This window comes from Molossus molossus, unplaced genomic scaffold (genome assembly GCF_014108415.1).
Source record: "Molossus molossus isolate mMolMol1 unplaced genomic scaffold, mMolMol1.p scaffold_m16_p_19, whole genome shotgun sequence".
NCBI lineage: Eukaryota > Metazoa > Chordata > Mammalia > Chiroptera > Molossidae > Molossus > Molossus molossus.
Window position 1 is genome coordinate 18,313,161 of NW_023425354.1, and position 21,603 is coordinate 18,334,763.

At 38.2% G+C, this 21,603-nt stretch overlaps 1 protein-coding gene across 2 annotated transcripts in view; it reads right to left on the reverse strand.

Moving 5' to 3' along the window:
- The window catches only part of ACACA (acetyl-CoA carboxylase alpha), a 250,284-nt gene that overhangs the window by 209,974 nt on the left and 18,707 nt on the right, over positions 1-21,603 (reverse strand). For both annotated transcript variants that reach the window (XM_036267833.1, XM_036267834.1), the window contains exons 3-5: positions 20,937-21,189; positions 2,236-2,368; positions 131-269 (exon numbers count right to left, since the gene is read on the reverse strand). In XM_036267833.1, coding sequence (XP_036123726.1) covers positions 131-269; positions 2,236-2,368; positions 20,937-21,163 — 499 coding nt within the window. In that variant the 5' untranslated portion in view covers positions 21,164-21,189. The remainder of the gene's footprint in view (positions 1-130; positions 270-2,235; positions 2,369-20,936; positions 21,190-21,603) is intronic.

Sequence of the window (21,603 nt, forward strand, 5' to 3'; positions counted from 1 at the left end):
ATTACCAACACTTTAAAAGAGAAATCCTTCAGTTTGGGAATCTCCCTAAGCTACCATTCTCCTACTTACAGGCTGTGCTGTTCAATGTTTTATGCTCAAGAGTGATGCTTTCTTGATGCTAATAACTCACCGGCATTGGCTTTAAGGTCTTCAGGTGTGACCATGACAACAAATCGAATTGCACGTTCATTTCGAAACATCTCATAAGACCACCGACGGATAGACCGCATGCACTTCACAGCTGCAATGCCATTGTTGGCAATAAGGACCTGGGAGAGTGGAGGGATAGGAATTGGAGAGAAAAGTAGAAAAGACAAGCAATGATGGAGGAAAAGAGGTGAGACAATTTTTGTAGATCTATCTTTGAAAAGCCCACGTAATGAAGGGATATTTTAAAATGTTAGCTAAGGAAATACTTCAATATGTGCCTGCTCAACCTTATTCCTTTCTAACTTCCCTTTTTTCTTTTCTTTATTGATTTTAGAGAGAAAGGAAGAGGGAGAAAGAGATGGAAACATTAATGAGAGAGAACATCGACCAGCTGCCCCTTGCACGCCCCCAACAGGGACCAAGCCCACAGCCTGGGCACATGCCCTGGGCGGGAATTGAACCAGCGACCTCCTGGTACATGGGTCAACGCTCAACCACTGAGCCACACTGGTCAGGCCCTATTTTTAAATACTTTTTTTTTAATCCTTACCAGAGAAGATTTTTTTAGAATTGATTTTTAGAGATAGAGGAAGGGGGTTGCGGGGAGAAACACTGATTGGGACTGCCTCCCATATGCACCCTGACCGGGGACAGAACTTGCAACCTAGGTATGTGCCCTGACTAGGATTCAAACTCGCAACCTTTTGGTGTATGGGACTATGCTCCAACCAACTGAGCCACTCGGCCAGAACATAGCTTCATTTCTTTAAGGAAAAATATCACAATTACTCAAATCTTGTGAGTTTGTGAATTATTCTACCATACCAATTACTAGGGAACAGAATAGGACAAACTTTAGAGAGATGGTATAATATCAAATAAGGAATGGAGGAAGACTAAACAGTGTAGTGTCATGCACTATTTTCCATTGTAGTAAAACAAGGCAGAGAACCCTGAATATGTATAAGAACTCTGGCACCAATCACCAACTCTCCCCCACAAAAGCTGAAACCCAAATATCTTAGAATTGTAGAGACTACCTAAGAAAGAATGGTCACAAGAAAAAGAGAATAATCAATAACCCTGAGACTTCTCTGTAACAAACCTTTCATCTCCTTACCTGTTTTGTAGTCATGCCTCCAAGGATAACACAGACTACAAGATATATAATCTGTCTTTATGGGAAGACTAACAAAAGGACACCACTGAAGCAATAATTTTAGGACTGGGAATATAGATCCCCATCCTTTAATCTTTTAATCACTGTAAATATTTTAACTAAGTCATCCTCTCAGCTCTGACATGGTTGAGATAAAAGTGACACAGAGTTAACACTTAAAAATACTTGTAATCTCTTTAAGTAGTTCATGTGGTGTATTTCCTCTAAACATCTCAAATACTTGGTGGAAGCCAGTAAGTCACAAAGTATCAAGCTCTTTAAACTTTCTGTTCTAAAACTCTCTATTCCCTTAGCTCTAAATCCAATGCTATGACAATATCTCCTCACCATCACACCACAAGCTAATTGATTTCTCAGATCAGTGCAGCCCAACCCTGTAAAACCACAAGATTTTTTAAAAAGAACTTTTTGAGCACGGCTTCGTCTTAATTAGCTGTGACTAAATTATCAGTGGTTAATACATATTACAGAAAATAGTAAAATTATATAATAGAATGCTAGGGAGGTAGAAAGAAAATTTTCACATAAAGAGAGGCAAGGTCTCTGGCACTGGCCGGTTTGGCTGAGCAGTAGAGCGTTGGCCCATGGTCCAATGAGTCGGGGGTTTGATTCCGGCCAAGGGCATGTACCTTGGTTGTGGTTCATCCCTGGCCCTGGTTGGGGTCATGCGGGAGGCAACCAGTCAATGTGTCTCTCTCACATAGATGTTTCTCTCTCTCTCTCCTTCTCTCCCTCTCACTCTACCTGAAGATAGGTAGAAAAATATCCTCGGGTGAGAATTTAAAAAAAAAAAAAAAAAAAGAGTCAAGGTCTCTGAAAGTCTTAACTATCAGTTTTGAGCAAATCTAGACAACAAATAAAATTTCATGTACTTAGGAAAAATAATTTAGTAGGTTACAGCTTACCTTCTCAATCACTTTATTCCCCCCAAAACGAGTAACAAATTCTGCTGGAGAAGCTACAGTGAAATCTCGCTGTGAGTCTATTTTCTTCCGGTCTCGACCTTGCTTTAGTAGATGCAAGCCAGACATGCTGGACCTATAAAAGTAAAGAAACCATGAAAGTTCGTCAGTAGGATTTCTTCACACCATCTATCTCCCCTGGAGATCTGCTTTTCACTACCATACTTATAACAACACTTCCAACTACACCGTTGTGAAGACTGCATGCTAGGAGACCACACACTTTTTAAATAGAAGAGAAAAGAAAAAATGGTCTTTGCTTCTGAAAGTTCAAAAACAAAACCAAACCAAAAAAACTGTTCCTGAATAATAAAAGATAATATTAAGTTTACCAACAGGTGCCATCACAAAGAGACAGGCAAAGGTTGGAATGAAATGAGATGGTATAAATAATGGGCTCAACTGTTAAAGCTGAAAACACAACTAGCAAGGCTGTTTCTGGATCATGATTCTGGCATATGGATGACCTTCACCTCTGTAATCTTTCCTCCTGTAATCTTTCTTATGAGCTATGACTCCATATTTTTAACTGCCTATTAAATGTTTTACTTGTGTATCTTATAAGTGTTTCAAATCCAAGTTCTTCACAAGGCAGCATAATATACCATGTTTCATCAATTTTACGATGCCCATATTTTTAATTTTTAAAAAATCTCTGAAACTGGTATGTATCTTACAATTGATTGTATGATTTATTTATTTATTTTATTTTTATTTTTTTCTTTATTGATTTTAGAGAGAGAGGAAGTGAGAGGGAGAGAAAGATAGAAACATCAATGAGAAAGAACATCAATTGGCTGCCTCCTGCATGCCCCCCACTGGGGATTGGGCCCACAACCTGGGCATGTGCCCTGACTGGGAATCGAACTGGCGACCTCTTGGTGCATAGGTCAACGCTCAACCAGTGAGCCACACCAGCTGGGCTGTATGATTTATTTAAATGGCAGTATTTTTGTTTCTCATTGGTGCCTCTAACAATCAATAGTGTTAGATGAAATAGATTAGATGAAATATAGTTGTTGAAACTACATAGATCTGGGTTTAAATTGCAGATCTGTCTGCTTAATAGCTCCAGTGAGTTTTAGCAAATAATCTAACCTTGCTCAACTTCAGTTTTCTCTTTGTAAAATATGGATAGTATTCACTGTTCTACTTACTTACCTATTGTCTCTCAGCTCCAAGCCTACTCTTTTATGCTCTGCTCTGTGAAAATAGGGCTAAGCCTCTGCAAAATTATTTAGTTCTGCTGATGAGAAGACAGAGGGGTAAAAAAGAGACTTCTGTGTTTTCCAGCTATTACCAGCACTGCTGCAAGGTAACAGAGAGTTAACTCTAGCTTCTAGCATCTTTTGACATTCCTGGGAGGAAACCTGATGCATTTCCTTAGAGGTACCAGGAACAACAGGTTGTGGCTCCTTGGCAGTCAGTACTGCCTTGCCATGCTCACTTATCCTCTGGGCTATGCCGCCTGGGCCTATCAATCACCTGTCAGGCCAGGTCTCCTCTTCAGGGATCTGAGCACCAGCTACTCAAGCATACTCCCAGTGGTCTAATGACCAACCCCCAGGGGTTCTCCTCCAAGCTCTTACCTCTTCCTTCTTGTCCTCCCAGGCGTAGGGGCGGTAATCGCTTTCTATAGGTATTAACTTTGGGTTACCTGAGCATCCCTTTAGAGTTCTTTTATTCTTCTAACACCCTAGTAACCAATTCTCACTGTCGAACGTTCTGTTTATTATAATACCTAATGCAATTTCTCTTTCCTTGACTGGACTTTGATAGACTCTCTGAATGGATGTTTTGAGGATTAAATGAGATAAAAAATATAAATAAGGTCCTTTATACACTGTTTAATAGATAGCTATTTTCTTCTATTCCTATCTTTTCTTCCTTTGTCCTACCCTCTAACCCTGACACTGCAGTAATTTAACTTTTCAAAATTAAAATTAAGATTAAAATCATCCCACAAAGAAAATACCAGGTCCAGACAGGTTCCATCAAACTTTCAAGGGTAGTAGTCTACCAAACTTCCAGACAATAGAAAAAGAAGTAAAACTCCCCAGCTAGAGTAACACTGATACCAAAACCAAACAAAGATGTTACATAAAAGTAAAAGTCCAAGTCCATTTTATTCATGACTACAAATGCAAAATTCCTAAACAAAATATTCTATTTTTTATTTTATTTTTTTTATCCTCACCTGAGGAACTTTTCCATTTTTTTGTACAGATAGAGTAGGAGAGAGAGAGAGGAAGGGAGAGAGAGAGAAAAACATCGACGTGAAGGGACACATCGAGTGGCTGCCACCCACACGACCAACCAGGGCCGGGGACAAACTGCAACCGAAGTACGTGCCCTTAGCGGGAACCGAACCCGGGTCTCTCCGGACCGCAGGCCGACGCTCTAACCGCTGAGCCAAACTGGCCAGGGCCTAAACAAAATATTCTAAATAGTAGGGTATTGGTGCAAGTATGGACAAATATTAGTAAAAAATATGTTCCTCCATGACCAAATTGAGTTTGTCCCAGGTATGTAAAGATGGTTTTAGAAAATCCATAAAAGTAAAAAACTGTGTTAGATTTCCTAACAAGTGCAATACAATGGGAAAAAAATTAGAAGCATTAGGACTGCAAAGAAGGAACTGTCATTATTTTGGAATGATATGATCATTTACATAGAAAACACAGATGATTCTGCAGACAATGTATTAGAAATAATAGGCCTTAGTCAAGTGTCTAGATATACGATTAATATACAAGAAGTCCAAATATATTATATACAGTAGACCATATACAGATTATAAAATTAAAAACAGATCATAAAGCCAAGCAGAAAAAGACAAATATCACATGATCTCACGTATATATGAAATATAATGAATATAACAGTCTGAGGAATAGGGCAGACCCAGAAACACGGAAGTAGGGTACAGACTGACAACCCTCAGAAGAGGGGATGGTGGGGGGGTGGGAAGAGATAAACCACAGAACTTATATGCATGTATGCATAACCAATGGACATGGACAACAAAGCCGGGGACGGGGCGGGGGGGATGGGGAGGAGGGTGTCAAAGGGGTAAAAAAGGAGAAACATCTATAACAAAAATAAAATTAAAAAAAAAAAAATCATAAAGTTAAAAACAATTGAAACACATACTTTTAAGAGCTACAGAGAGATACAATAAAACTATATAAATAGGAAAACAAAAGAATGTGATGAACATGTGATTAAGAAAATTGATTGTCTGGGTGGAGGAGGCAGAAAGAAGGGTTGAGGAGAGAATACATAATTAAATGTAGGTGATGGCTAAGGACCTATCTTTGTTTTAATTCTTTCTATATTATTTAAAAAAAAATAACTAACCAAATAAGTAATAGTGGACCCCACATGGACCAATGAGTGTGTCATGAACCAATGATTACATAATTCTATACACCTAAAGTTAAACACACACATACTCCTCAAAGATCAGCTATCAGTTATTTAGTGAGGGGGTGAAGAAATAGAGAAGATATAAACCTGGAACTAAAGAGGAGTTGCTTAGGTATAACACAAAAAGGGAAGCAAAGTCTATATTGATAAAGGGTGGAGTAGGAGCCCTGCCTAGCGTGGCTCGGTTGGATATCACCCCTTGCACCAAGAGGTTGCTGGTTCAATTCCTGGTCAGGGCACATGCCCGGGTTATGGACTGGATCCCGAGAGGGGGACTTATAGGAGGCAGCCAATCAATGTTCCACTCTAACATCGATGTTTCTCTTTCTCTCTCCCTCTCCCTTACTCTTTCTCTAAAAATCAATAAAAAATATTTATTTTTAAAAAAGTAAAGAAGCAACTGGTCATAAGATTTAATCAACAGTTTAAAAATAGAATGGATCTCAAAAATCTTGACCTCTCACCTACCTTTTCTTGGGAAGCTTAAAGAATGTTGTCTTATAAAAGAATGGATTAAGCCAAGAAAAAGGAAGACAAGGCATACAAGAAACAGAAGATCCAACACAGAGAAGGGGATTCCCTAGATGATTGTTCAAATGGGAAGACAGACTGCTCCAGGAGGGATGCATTCTTGGAAAAAATGGATAGATCACCCATTGTATTTAACCACAGAAAAGCAAAATAAAACTTTGTGGGTGTAGTATATATAAAAATATATGGGTGTGTTTTCTTTATATATGTACATATATGCTTGTTTTACATATATAAAACAAAACAGTGTTATACATATAAATGTTTGTTATACATACACATAAAATGAGTTGCTTTTTACTTATTTGTCTCTCAGTAGAAGTTCTGCTTGGTTTTCCCCCAAAAGGGTGGAAGATATCAAGTGAAAAAGAAAAGGATGATTGTTCTAAAGACTAATTTAACCAACTCACTGTTTTTTGTATGTTTTCTGCTTTTGCCAAAGTCCAGTTTAATTTTCATGTAATATTAAACAAAAAAAGTCCTCTTAAGATCGCAAAAACAAGCAAACAAAGAAGATAATGGAAGTACCCTCAAGTACTGTTACCAAGCAAATCATTCAGGTCTTTTTCAATCCTCTGCTGAAGAGGACCAGAACTTCAGGAGGCCTGGAGAAGGTTAATAAGGCCTGACTCACTTCCTCCTCAGCTTGAGTTCTAACAGCAGGAAGAAGGAAGATCCCAGGACAAGTAAGTTTGGCACCCTGAACAACTCTGGTCTGGCTGCCCAATGTCACGTGCCAGGACAGTTGCAGCAGGTACCTTTCCTAGTGCCAGAGACACATTCTAAAAAAGTTTTCTTTAAAACTACCTTCAACGGGAATGTTACATACTACACAGAATCAATATCTACCTTCACAATAGTCGAAGAGATGTTACTCTTGAAAAACAAGCCTAATCCAGTGAGCAAATGTGGCAGAGACTGAGTGAGATCCCTTAACGAAATAATAGCACAGCAAGACCTGCACAATTATCACACATGGTATCTTTGGTTCAAATTCCAAATGTAAAATACAAGTTGAGAACTCCAGAATCAAATATGAGAGTTTTTATTCATTTTCTTTAAAAAAAAAAGACAGTTTCTTTGAGATACAAAAAAAATCATCAAATCAAATTTCCTATAAATTTCAGGGCTTAACTGCAATACCTTACTGTTTTTTAAAGGTATATACTACCTAAATATGGTACCCTAAAACTTACCCTTGAAGCATGTAATATCTCATCTCCTTATTTTCCTCTGGAGAACCTCCATATCATAATGGCAAAGGAATGGAAGATTTCTTTTCAGATTTCGGTCTTGTAAACACAAGCTGCAGCTCGTCTTTCTGTTGCAGGTGCTTAAAATCCAGGAGGACAAGAGATTCTATGCCTTCTACCTACTTCTTGGCCCTGCTTTAGTCAGACTAGAGTATTCCTGATGGCCTCAAACTATAGTCTTTTTGTCCACTTAGTCCCCAATTTCCATATTTCCCCACTTTTCCTCCTTTTTGAATTTTCCCCCTATACTTGGCTCGCACCTATAATTAGCTGGTTTCCCAAGAGGAATGAGAGAAGAGGGGGAGAAACACAAAAGCTTGTATAACTAGAAAATAGATCTTAGCAACTCTGTGTTAGCCACAGCAAACATGTTTCAACAACGGTCACTTTCTTCTGACAGTCACCAGAGAAAAGCTCCATAGTCTCTCCTGGCTGCCAGGAGCACATGACAGGGAGGGCCAGGGCAAAAGAGAAGACAAAGTTTACAAGGACAGCTAAGCCAAGAAAATAATGGGGTCATGAAATCCAGAGGGAGGAAGACAGCACAGCCTAGATAAGTAATTTCTGAGATCCAATCAAAACAAATAATACTGATTATCAGACTGCAAGAGGGGGAAAAGCAGGCCAGGCAGTTAAAAAAACAAAAACAAACAAAAAAATACAAAGCATAAAACCTGCCACTAATAGGGAATTCTGTATAAAGTGGGTGCTACAATTCTCATTTTCAGGCCAGAATAGTGATACACACAAAAAAAGTTTAAAAACAATAAAATCTAAGATTTTATTCACTAAAACTTGACAATGAATGAAGCTGGTACAAAAGGGATATAGAGATGTGGATAAAATCCTTGAAAGGAAAATGGAGCCCAGACAAATATTTTAGACACAGAGATCTACTCCAATTTAAGCAGGTAAGAAAATTCCTCAGAAAGGCTACTGAGACATATCTATTGCTATAAAAGCAAATTTGCCAAGATGGACAGATCATTTAAATAAATAATGGCTGAAAGTTACAGTAACATAGTCCTGTTTTAGCTTTTAAATTAAGTAGATGCTCATGATATTGCTGCCTTGTAATGGGAGAAAAGACTTTAACAGCTAGAATCTATAGAATCACAACTTCCTGAGACAAGTCCTCAGGAATGGTATAATTCACTAGAGTCATATCTAACCTGATTTATACACCCTAGAAAAATTCCTACCAACATGCTGGGTAGAAATAGTTAATAATCTAATGCCAACTACGCTGAGAACCTATTCATGTTCTAGGGAAAAAAATAGAAGTACACAAATGACCTGGAGCACAGACAGAAGATGAACAATGAAACTGGAGATAAAATGATTAAGATAAACCTCAATCTTTGGACATTCAAGTGAGCCAGGTTGAAAAGACTCACTCAGGCCATTCAACATGACCATCAGCCATAACAGAAAATGGATGTCTTGGGTTGTTTTCTGGTCTGTACCATTTTGAATCATATCTTCTATACTATGCCAATGTCTGATAAAGTTAGTCGTTTACTTTTTACTTTAAAGAACCAAGCTGCCACAGAGGCTCCCTCCTACCTCTATGTGTCTTCAGAATAATACCTCTCAAATTAGAGCACTGAGGCCTTTGTTTACAACAATTATAGTGACCACAGATGTAGAAGGAGCTCAATTTTACACAAATGTAAGTGTCTCCAGATATAGGCAGTTCCCAAAACAGAATCACTCTCTGCCTTTATTATATAATTTGAACATTCAAAGACCAAATAAAGCATTGAGTATAGAATAAAGCAAACTATTTTGCACTCAATTGTATCAGAAAAATATACCAAAGAGGCACACTCAGTAACAGAGTTTATGCTTTCTTTCACCAAAGGGATCTTTCTAAAACAACTAAACACGAACACAGCACACCCAGATCCAAAAACAAAGCTAGAGTTTCTAATCTTTTATGGATGTTGCTCACAATCCTTCTGTTATATTAGAACACAGGAAATAAAAAGCCACATTCATTCATTCCTCCAAATTCAAAGCACCCCCATTTTAATCTACCATAAAGTGTCCAAAGTAGACACATACCTGGCACAAAATCCAACTAGAAGCCCACATTGATTCCAGCATTGTAACATGCCAAGCACCAAGGATGACGTAGCAGTTTATCCAGCAGGCAGTGATGCACTGGCTGGCTTGATTGCAATGCAGTCTGAGTTACACTGCAGCACACACTGTGAGAGACTGTTTTACACTGGGGCTTTTCCAAGCAGAGAAATCTTGAATCAAGGATATACCTCTTTTTAAAATAAACTGACCACACGGATAAAGGTTTAGCTGTGGATTCTAAATTCGGATCCACTGATGTATATGCCTATCCTTGCAGCAATGCCACACAGCCTTGATAACTATGGCTTTATAGTAGGTTTTGAAATCAGAGAGTATAACTCTTCCAACTTTGTCTTCCTTTTCTAAAATTGTTTTTGTCTATTCTAGATTCCTTGGATTTTCATGCACATTTTGGGATCAGCTTATCAAATTCTAGAAAGAAAAAAACCCTGCTAATTTTGAAATGGACTATGAATTTATAGCTCAATTTAGGAAAAATCATCATCTTGACAATATTGATTTTTCTAATCCCCGACCATAGACTCTCTCTCCATTTACAGGGTGGGGCAAAAGTAGGCCTGCAGTTGTTCATATGGAAAATAATACAATAACTAGTAAATAATAATATAAGGATAAGTTGTGTTTCGCACACTCACAACTATAAACCTACCTACCTTTGCCCCACCCTATATTTAGATCTTTAATTTCTTTTAGAAATGTCCTACAATTTTTAATGTGCAAGTCTTACACTTTTTGTTAATTTATTCCTAAGCATTTTATACTTTTTGATGCCACTGTGAATAAAATTATTTTACTTTCATTATTTGCTTGTTCATTGCTAGCTAGTGTATAGAAATACAACTGATTTTTTTATATGGCTCTTACAGCCTGAGACCTTGCTGAAGTCATTCAAAAATCTTTTTAAATAACTTTATTGAGATATATTTCACATACCATTTATTTCAGCCATTTAAAGTATATTAATTCAATGGTTTTATTATATTCACATAGTTGTGAACCATCTTCACAATCAATTTTAGAACATTTTCATTACCCTAAAAAGAAACCCCATACTCAGTAACTGTCACTCTCTTTTTCTCCCAAACTCCTTCCCAGTCCTAGGCAACAACTAATCTATCTTCAGTCTTTACAGATTTGCCTATTCTGGATATTTCACATAAATGAAATCATATAATATGTGATTTTATTTATTTATTTATTTATTTTTTATCCTCACCCGAGGACATTTTTCCATTTTTTGTTCAGGTAGAGTGGGAGGGAGAGGAAGGAAGAGAGAGAGAGAGAGAAACATCAATGTGAAAGGAACACATCGAGTGGCTGCCACCCACACGACTGACCAGAGCCGGGGACAAACTGCAACCGAGGTACGCGCTCTTAGCGGGAACCGAACCCGGGTCTCTCAGGACTGCAGGCCGACGCTTTAACCACTGAGCCAAACCGGCCAGGGCTAATATGTGATCTTTATCACTGGCTTCTTTTACCTAGCAATGCTTTGTGTTGCAGCATGCATCTGTACTTCACAGCACAAGCAGCATTTGAGAAAAACTTTAAAAAGTGATGAGCTCGCCTGGCCGGTGTAGCTCAGTGGACTCAGCATTGTCCCATAGACTGACAGGTCCCGGTTCAATTCCTGGTCAGGCACATGCCCAGGTGGCAGGCTTGATCCCCAGTGGGGTATGTGCAGGAGGTGGCCAATCAATGTCTCTCTCACATTGATATTTCTATCTCTCTCCCTTCCTCTCGCTCTAAAAGAGCAATAAAAACATATTTTAGAAAAATACAAACATTTTTTTTTTAAAGTGATGACCTCAAAGGGTGAATGGAATTTCAACAGTGAGGGAAAAGACATTCTAGTAAAAAAAACATGAGGGTAGGGGATGAAGAGAGAGGAAAATCCTACTACCCCTACAAGTAACTGTTCTACTTTCTTCCTTGCCATCAAAATTTCTTAGAAGAGTAACATACTATTGATTGTTCTACTCCTTCACCATTTATTCACAACTTAATCTCTTGACATCTACTACAACTGTTCTTCCTATTCACTAACGCCAGTGCTTTTTCTCAAGTCTTTCAACTCTTATATCTCTTACTTAACACTGTATGCCCCACCTTCCACCTTAAAATTATCTTTCCTTTGGCTTTCTTGGTTCTCCTTCTACCTCATTTCCTATCTCATTTTTCCCCCTCCATCCACCTAAAGATAGACATTTCCCAAAATTACATTTCCCTTTTATCTACATAGTCTTCCTCATCGTGATCTAATCTACTTGCACAACTTTAATTTAAATGCAACAAACATTTATTAAACACATACTATATGCCAGGCACTGTTCTAAACTCTGAGAAATTGGTTCTCAGCTCAGGCTTCATATCAGGCTCACTTGAATGTATTAGAATGAAGATTCCTGGGTTACATGACCAGAGGCTGTAATCTAATCAGTCTGGGTAAAAGCTCTACAGATGATTCTGTTGCACAGCCACACCTAATTACTGTTTTCCATTTTATTTATGTCTTAGCAAGACATACAAGATCCTTAATGATCTGACCTCTATCCCACCAGCCTCTTCTTCCACAGTACTAGCCACCCTGTCCCCCTTATATTCCAGTAATACTCCATGACTTATAATTACCTGAATATGCCAGATGATTCAGTCTGGTACCTTGACACATGTTGTCAACCCCACCGTCTCTACTCTTTATACTACGCATACACATATTTCTATTAGTTTGTCTGTTTTCTGTTCATCCTTCAAAACCCAGTTGAAACATCTCTGAGACATTATTGGGCCTCTAACAGATTTCATCAAGCCCACAATAATAATGATTGAAGCAGTTGTGAATATTAGAAATAACATTAAGCACCTGGCACAATGTTTGGCTAGACATTATTATATCCTATGAGTAAAAGGTACTGTGAGATTATTAGTTTATCTTTTAGAAAGATCCCAATAGTCATGTGGAGCTTATACTGAAGGTAAAAAGGGATTTGAAAAGAGCTAAAATGCTACTGCCATAATCCAAACAGGAAATAAGAGCAAAAGCAATGGTAGTAGCAATGGAAAGAAGGGGATGGAGGATCCAAGATGGTGGCAGAACAGGTGAAGTTACAGTCACCTCCCCAGGACCAAACTGGAATTACAACTAAAGACTAGATGAATAACCAACTGAAGACTAGCTGAACAGATGTCCTAAAACCAAGGATTTACAAAAGAAGCCACACTGAGACTAGTTGGAAGGACAGAGATAAGAAAATGGCTGGTCCTGTACTCATGTACTAAATCTGACAGCTCTAGCTACATGCAAGGTGATTAGGGAAAATGTAAATATTGGGGAAGCTGAGTGAAGGACACACAGGAACTCTGTGCTATCTTGCCAATTCTTCTAAATCTAAAATTACTTCAAAATAGAAAGCTAAATTTAAAAATTAAGTTTATAAAAGATTTTTAATAGCATAAAAATATATTTTAAAAAAAGGAAACAGAGCTTTATATTCATTATAATATAATCTATGTATGTACTCTTTAATGAAATGTATCCTTAATGAGTAAAAAAACACTGAAAGGAAACATATCAAATATTAATAGCAGTTATGGCTGACTGGTTGTATTCTGAATTATTTTATTTATTTCTTTATACTTTTTGGATCTCCAACTTTTCTATATAGCTAATAATTTTAAGAAATTTAAATAGTAAATGCAAATTTCATTTGTAAACTTATGTTCACAGGAAGAAAAAAGGGAGAAAATGTATGCATTACAAAAGTCACTGTCAAGTGGTTTTCCTGAGCCCTACTTACATTTCATAATTTCATTTCCAAAATTAGGCAGGTTTACAGAATAAACCCTGGAGACTGTAATGCACACACAAATAGCTCCTGTTTTCTGAATGGAAAGGAATGAGTAGGAGGTAGAAGAAACTATTGTCCTCAGCAAAAGAGTACCAAGTGTCAGATCTCATAATGACCTTCTCTGTCTACTCACTTCTGAAGTACCATGGCAACCGGAATCTCAGAATATTAAGGAAGTAGCATTGAGGGAAAAGAGTTTGAGGAGCTGTCTCGGGGAGAAAGCTCAGGGAGGCTAAGTGAGAAATGCCAAGTAAGTCAAAACATAAGAACACTCTCACAGGCCAAACAAGCAAAGCCAAAATATAAACCCAAAACTGGAGTCAGTTTTATTATTAATTTCCCATGTTAAAGCTTGAAAGAGATAAGCCAAAAGATAGGATGGGAAAATAAAATTTCCTGCCCTCTCAATAATGGTTATTATTATGGATAAAAAAGGGGTTCTATAAAAAGTAGCCTGACTCTCTGGGTGATCTGATCATAAATTCCTAGCTGGGCAGGTAATGGTGCATAGTCATGCCCCAAGCATACAACTTTTTTATAAAAGGTTTATCTTTGCTTTAAGCAAGCCCTGCCCATTGTCTGTGCATCTAGGTTAACATACCTCTGAAATAAATGTAACCACCCTCATATTCACCCTGGTCTGTCTGGCTCAGCAGGTTCGATTCCCAATCAAGGGCATGTACCTGGGTTGCAGATTTAATCCCTGGCCCCGTAGGGGTTGTGTGTGAGATGGGAGGCAACCAATGGATGTGTCACATTGATGTTTCTCTCTCTTCCTCCCTCCCTTCCAGTCTAAAATCAATGGAAAAATCTCATCGGATGAGGATTAAAAAAACAACAACAGAAAAAAGCACAGATTCTTGTTAGGAATCCTTTAATCCAATCATACTGCCTCCTTCCTCCCACCCTGATCATCATTACTTGCCTCATTAGAACACTTCAGATCTTGCTTTTGGGCAACTATTGTCCGTTTTGGCTCAAATAAACTGATAAAACATTTCTTACATAGACATTTGAATTATAACATTAACAATATATGTTTGCTGTAATCAAAAGCTTTTCAAGTCTAAATTTCTAAGTTTTAAGCTCTAATTTACAAAAGACTTAAAGAGGTTTTTCCATTCAAAAAGTTTTACCTTACAAAAGGACTCTTCCATAATAAATAATATCATATTATATTAGTATGGCACATTTTATGTTTCCAAAAGCTTTTGTAGTTATTATTTAATTTTACCTCCATCACTAGATTAAAGTGAGAGACTAAAAAGAAAAGAGAATCCTTATTTCTTTCCAGGTCAAACGCAAACATATACAGTTAAAACTAAAAAGCTTTGTCCTTTATAGCTTTTGATCAAATCATATAACTACTCTTGTCCCCTGAATTTCCCTCTTGTCCCAATGGGAGCAGAGCTAAAAGTCACTCCCAGATTCTCTCAGAATCTCACTTCATCACCCTTATTTCCTATGGATGAAGATCTATAGTATAGCTCTATATGATTTTTTATGACCATAAATTTTTAGAAAATATCAAAAAGTAAAGTACTTTTCTTTCTAGACCAGAAAGGAGGTAGGACAATACTTCATCTTCAAGGAGCCCTTTCTGAATGAACTTAATCATTCTCTCCTTCCAAATCAGCAACTACTTGTCCTAAACCCAGCAACAGAAAACCTTATGCTGGATTTATGTATATACAAATAACAGCAATTACAGATTGCTTTCAAATAAAGTCATTAACCAAACATGCTTGCTAAGCATAAAATGTTGGTCATTTGATATTTTGAGTATATATTTAAAGAAATTTGCCCTGGCCGGTTTGGCTCAGCAGTTAGAGCGTCAGCCTGCCGTCTGGAGAGACCGGGTTCGGTTCCCGCTGGGGGCACATACCTCGGTTGCGGTTTGTCCCTGGCCCTGGTTGGGTCCTGCGTGCAGGAAGCAGCCACTCGATGTGTCCCTTTCACATCAATGTTTCTCTCTCTCTCTCTCTCTCTTTCTTCCTCTCTTTCCCTCCTACACTATCTGAACAAAAAATGGAAAAATGTCCTTGGGTGAGAATAAAAAAAAAAAAGAAATTTAAGAGAAGCCCTGGCTGGTTTGGCTCAGCAGTTAGAGCATTGGCCCACAGACCAATGAGTCTCGCATTGGATTCTGGTCAAGAGCATGTACCTCAGTTGCAGTTTGTCCCCAGCCCTGGTCGAGTTATGCAGGAGGCAACCAGTCGATGTGTTTCTCTCACACTGATATTTCTCTCTCTCTCCTACTCTATCTAACAATAAGTACAAAAAAATATCCTCAGGTGAGGATTTTAAAAAAAAGTGTAAGAGAAAACTGAGATGGAGTTTCAAATATTATAACATGAATTATAGGATAAAAAAAGGTTTAGAGAGCCTGGCCAGTGTAGCTCAGTGGATATGGACTGAGAGGTCCCGATTCAATTCCTGGTCAGGGCACATGCCTGGGCTACAGGCTCGTGGGGGGCGTGCAGGAGGCAGCAAATCGACGTTTCTCTCTCACATCGATGTTTCCATCTCTCCCTTCCTCTCTCTCTAAAAAGATCAATAAAAACATTTTTTTAAAAAAGGTTTAAAGAAATCACATACCCTAAGAGGTAAAAGATCCTACTGTGGGGCTAATGTTATTCCAGCTGGACTTTAACCAGGAGGAATTCAGCATACTAGTTGACAAAACTAATTATAATCTTTGTTTGGTTGACAGTGTGGGGTGATCTAGATTTAGACTGCATTGTAAGTATGCAGAACAATCTAAACTCAAGTGGCATCCCACAAGGAGCAGAGAAAATGTCAATACCCATACAACTAGATGGCTCTATTATATAACACCAAATCACATTAGTTTTCAAAATTAAGATGCCCGTGCTCAGTCTTAAATGGCCTTTCTTCTCAAATGTTCAGTTAAATATTAATAATGAAGTTCAGAAGTATATCAACCTAGTTGATATATCAACCCCTAGCCAATCTTATCTACAAATAAAAAGTACAGCTGTCTACAGTGAGGAATATACAATGTATATTCCCATCAAGCTATAACTTTCTTGGGACATTATTTTCAAATGTTTGGGTCATAACACTTAGAAAGTGATTCATCCTGTCTTTCATTGCTAAAAATATGTTATTCCCACCTATTCATTAGACTTCTCACTTAGTACCTAAAACTAAGCCCTAACCTTGAGAGGCCCACTCTCATCCTATACTATGGCAATCACTTCACTTGGTTTTAGGTAAGCTCCAGTTGACATCTCTTAAGAAAGTACCTATCTCTTTAATCTACATCATCTGTGAAGGATTAGGCTATTCACTCAGGAAGCTAAACCAGTCTCTATTTAACTTTGGGTTCAAAGAGTGAAAAGGAGTATTTAAACCAATATCCTCATTTTCATGGATGAGGAAAATGAGTCCAAAGAGGTACCATGAATTGGTGTGGTCACATACCTAATTGGTGGCAGATGTCAGAGTTCTCTCTAATATCAAATAAATTTGACTCAATTTAAATTACCACCAAGGACACTATATTCACAAGTGACTTAAGAAATAGATCAATGGAGAAACGTTGTTCCATTTTGGAACATTAGCTACCTGAGAAATGAGTGGGGAATTGGCACTGTCTCCTATGCAGAATGCTGATCACACTTCAATCCATAGCTCCTCTATAAGCTATGGGAATGAGTTTTGTAAGAGTAAGGTATGCAAACAAATTATCAGGTGCACATACCACTGACTACACAGTCTTTGCAATAAGAGTCATCAACTTTGGAAATGACTTGGCAACTATAAACTGCCTTGTAATATCATCAGCTGAATTTCCTATAATGGTGTTTATCTTGCTATTGCCAAACTCACAATTTCTGAATCCAACAAATGATATTCTGTTTCACATTGTCTCATATTAGACAAATTTCTCAAGATGTTGTGTGGCTTTAGGGATTCAAATTTAACCCACTCTTTCTCAACAGAACACTGTGGTATTTTGAGAATAATTCTTGGTGGTATGGGATTATCCAGTACATTGCAGAAGGTTTAGAATCATTGATCCTCTGTCCTCTAAAAGGTTGTACCTACCAGGTACAACCCCAACACATTTACAGATGATCTTGAGTGGGAAGATACCACCACCAGTATTAGCCTTCAGGTCAACCATTAAATGATCTATAAAGGTAACTTAATAAAAAATGTTTACATAAAAATAAAGACCCTTCTTCTGTCTGCCACTAAATACTGTCCTCTATTCCCAGAAATTAGATATGATCTACACTTAAGAATAGAGATATATTCTGAAAAATGCAGCCTTAGACATTGTACAGTGCATTTACACTAGGTGGTATAGCTTCCTACACAGCTAGGTTTTATGGCATAGCTTACTGTTATGTACAGGAGAAAAAAAAATTTCCCTCTACCATTCTGGGCTGTTGGCTGAGAAATTCCTGTAATAAAAAGATATTAAGAGGCAAAAACAAGCAATAGCTTAATAACATGTATACCTCCTGTATACATGGGAGAGACCCAGGAAAACTGAGTAACTTGCCAAAATGGCTGAAGCCACCATCTTCAATTCCATCTTCAACTGAAGACAAAAGATGTTGAGGGGAGTCAGTTATGAGAGGTTAACAGAAAAAGCACTGTAAATGAGGGTAAGATTGCCATGCAGATTTAAGTCTAAAAGTTTGTATGTATGTATGTATGTATTTATTTATTTATTTTATCCTCACCCGAGGACATTTTTCCATTTTTTGTTCAGATAGGGTGGGAGGGAGAGAGAGAGAGAGAGAAACATCGACATGAAAGGAACACCTCGAGTGGTTGTCACCCACATGACCCAACCAGGGCTGGGGATACACTGCAACCTAGGTACATGCTCTCAGCAGGAACCGAACCCGGGTCTCTCTGGACCATGGGCCAAAGCTCTAACCACTGAGCAACCGGCCAGGGCAAGTCTAAGAGTTTTCAGAGATGAGGTCATCCCCTTCTTCCCTGTATAGAAAGGGAGACACCCTTACAAATGTAAATGTGTTTTATAAAGGGTAACTACTTGGCTTTCAGAGCTTTTTCCATGTCTGTTATTTCTTAAAATTAACCAGCCTAGCTCTGGCCAGTTTGGCTCAGTGGTTAGTGTGTCGGCCTGTGGACTGAAGGGTTGTGGGTATGATTCCGGTCAAAAGCACATACCTGGGGTGCAGGTTTGATCCCTGGCCTTGGTAGGGTCGTGCAGAAGGCTAACAATTGATGTATCTTTTTCACATAAATACTTCTCTCTCTCTCTCTCTCTCTCTCTCTCTCTCTCTCTCTCTCTCCCTCTCTCACCCTCTCTCCCTCCCTCCCTTCCTTCCAGGCTATCTAAAAAACCAATGGAAAACATCCTCAGGTGAGGATTAACAAAAAAATGAATAAATAACCAGCCTAAAATAATCCTTATGTCAAATAGACATATATATATTTTTTTCTTTATTGATTTTAGAGAGAGAGGAAGGGAGAGGGAGAGAGGGAGAGAAACATCGATGAGAGAGAACATCGATTGGTCACCTCCTGCATGCCCCCCACTAGGCATGTGCCCTGACTGGAAATCAAACCAGCGACCTCTTGGTGCATAGGTCAACATTCAACCACTGAGCCACACTGGCCGGGCTCAAATAGTCATATTTTGAGGTGAAAAATTCTATTCCCCTACAGCTCCTAGGCTACAAACCTGTACAACATGTTGTTGTACTGAATACTGTAGGCAACTATAACACAATGGCAAGTATTAGTGCTGCATGTTGAACCACTAGGTGATTGGAATTTTTCAGCTCCATTATAATCTTACCTGTGGTCCATTATTATGTGGGCATGACTACATGGGCATGTCTATAATACCTCTTTCATTACCTCCTTAAAATGAATTTTGTCTGAACTAGATAGAAATAAAATTTAGACACTTGTATGGTCAGGGAAGTAGAGTAGAAAAGTTACTGAAATGGAACCTGGGCATCTGACTCTGAATCCCAAGCTATTCATCCTTAGGCAAGTTATTTCCCCTCTTTAGTCCTCAGTTTTCTCATCTATTTAAATAAAGGAATTAAGCTAAATTATCTCTGGTTCACTGCTGTTCTAGGAATCTGTGAAGTAAAACATAATTAACTTGTTTAACTCCTTTCTTTTGACCTCCAAATAGCTAAATGAGGTGACCACTTACACTATCTCATCTTTCAGAAGCCTAGGCCCCAAAGCCCCAGTGATAACCATAAGGCAGGATAGTCTCATTCTGCCAGACCCAGTTTGGGATTTTACTACAGAGCCTGTATCTTTTTTTTATTTTTTTATCCTCACCCAAGGACATTTTTCCATTTTTTGTACAGATAGAGTGGGAGGGAGAGAGAGGAAGAGAGAGAGAGAGAAACATCGATGTGAAAGGGACATATCAAGTGGCTGCCACCCGCACGACCAAGCAGGGCCGGGGACAAACTGCAACCGAGGTACATGCCCTTAGCGGAAACCGAACCCGGGTCTCTCCAGACCACAGGTGGATGCTCCAACCGCTGAGCCAAACGGGCCAAGGCAAGAGCCTGTATCTTGAGTATATAAACAGGAGATGAATTATTTTATGATCCAGCAATTATAGAAGCATCAATATAATAACAACAGCAATACCTACCCTAACTTATGTTTATCTAGTCTGGACCTATAATCTAAACCCTGGCTGTATAACAGAGTCATCTGGAGAGCTTTAAAAGAAAATGCTTCAGCTCAAAGATAAGCCAATATCAAATAAATCAGAATCTGTGGTGATGGGGCTCGTTTCTTAAGACTCCTCAAATGATTCTATGTATAATGAAAACCAAGAACCACTAATCCAGAACCTTTAATTCAAGAAATGGCAAAACAAATGACCAAAGGTTAGTATATCACACACTGGTTGTATAATCAAACATCAATAAATAAGAATAATCCAGTGTTACTATTTATTGACATTCTCAATTACATACAGAGAATTGCATTTTTAGAGAAAAAGGAGAGCTCTGTGACAACCCCTTATTCCTACCACAGCTCTTTATTGAGTACTGCCCCTGCCAAAAAATAGAATATAACTTCCTGACATAATGAAGCAGTTCAAAGAGAGATTACTACAAATTTGCCCACCCTTGCAAAAGTCTAATCAATCACCAAGATAGTTACAACAATGGTAGTCAAAGCAGTACAGAGACTAAAATTCCTCAGCCTAACTCTCATTCTCTAGAGTCTCAGTAAAAGACCTAGAATGTAGAAAAACCAGAAAAAGTTGAGAGGAACATTTAGGAAAAGACACTTTCAAAGACTGTACTCCAGATAAAATAACCATTTTCCATTTATTCATCAAAGTTTTAAGACCAGTGACACAGGAAAAGGTGAAGCAATCTTAGCTAAAATTATTCTTGCTTTCTTTAGAACAAATTCAGTGAAACTAACAGGACCATTTAAATAAGTAAAACATTAAACTTTTCTCTCTTACCGCACATGTAAGGCCAAGCCATCCTGCAAGCTAGAGATCCCCAAATCAGAGAGCGTATCTGAGCTGACAGAAGCTGGTGACAGAGAGCCCTCCTTCTCCTCCAGCAGATCCAGCTTCACCAGGTTGCTGATCTCATCCTCTGAGTTATCTTCAGACACAGAACCAATTATGAATCGGGAGTGCTGGTTCAGCTCCAGAGGCTTGGCCAAGGAGGATGGTTCATCCATTATTTCCTCAAAATGAGCCCTGAGAGCTATGGAGAAAATGAAGAGTGAGAAAAGCATATTATGAATAATAACCTACATCTGAGGATAGCCATAGGTTATACCTAATATTCCACAGCTTGTACTTGGAAGCAAGGCAGAATTTGAGAATTCATTTTCTTGGCTATTCTACTTCAGGGCCTTTATTTTCTACAGAGGAAAATTCAGATGATGGTAACTCTGCCTGAAAAATTAAAACCAATTTCCTTTTCCTCAAACCTTTCCACTAGGTGAAAATTGCTTGTTTTGATGTTGTAATTTCAGTTATTAGTATTGCAGAGAATGTGGAAAGGGTTTGGGAAGAATAGTGTTCATTTAAAACTTCATGTGTACAGTGAACTACATAACTACCATCTGGTTCCAAACACTACACTCTGAGAGGCTATGAAATTTATATAAGTGCA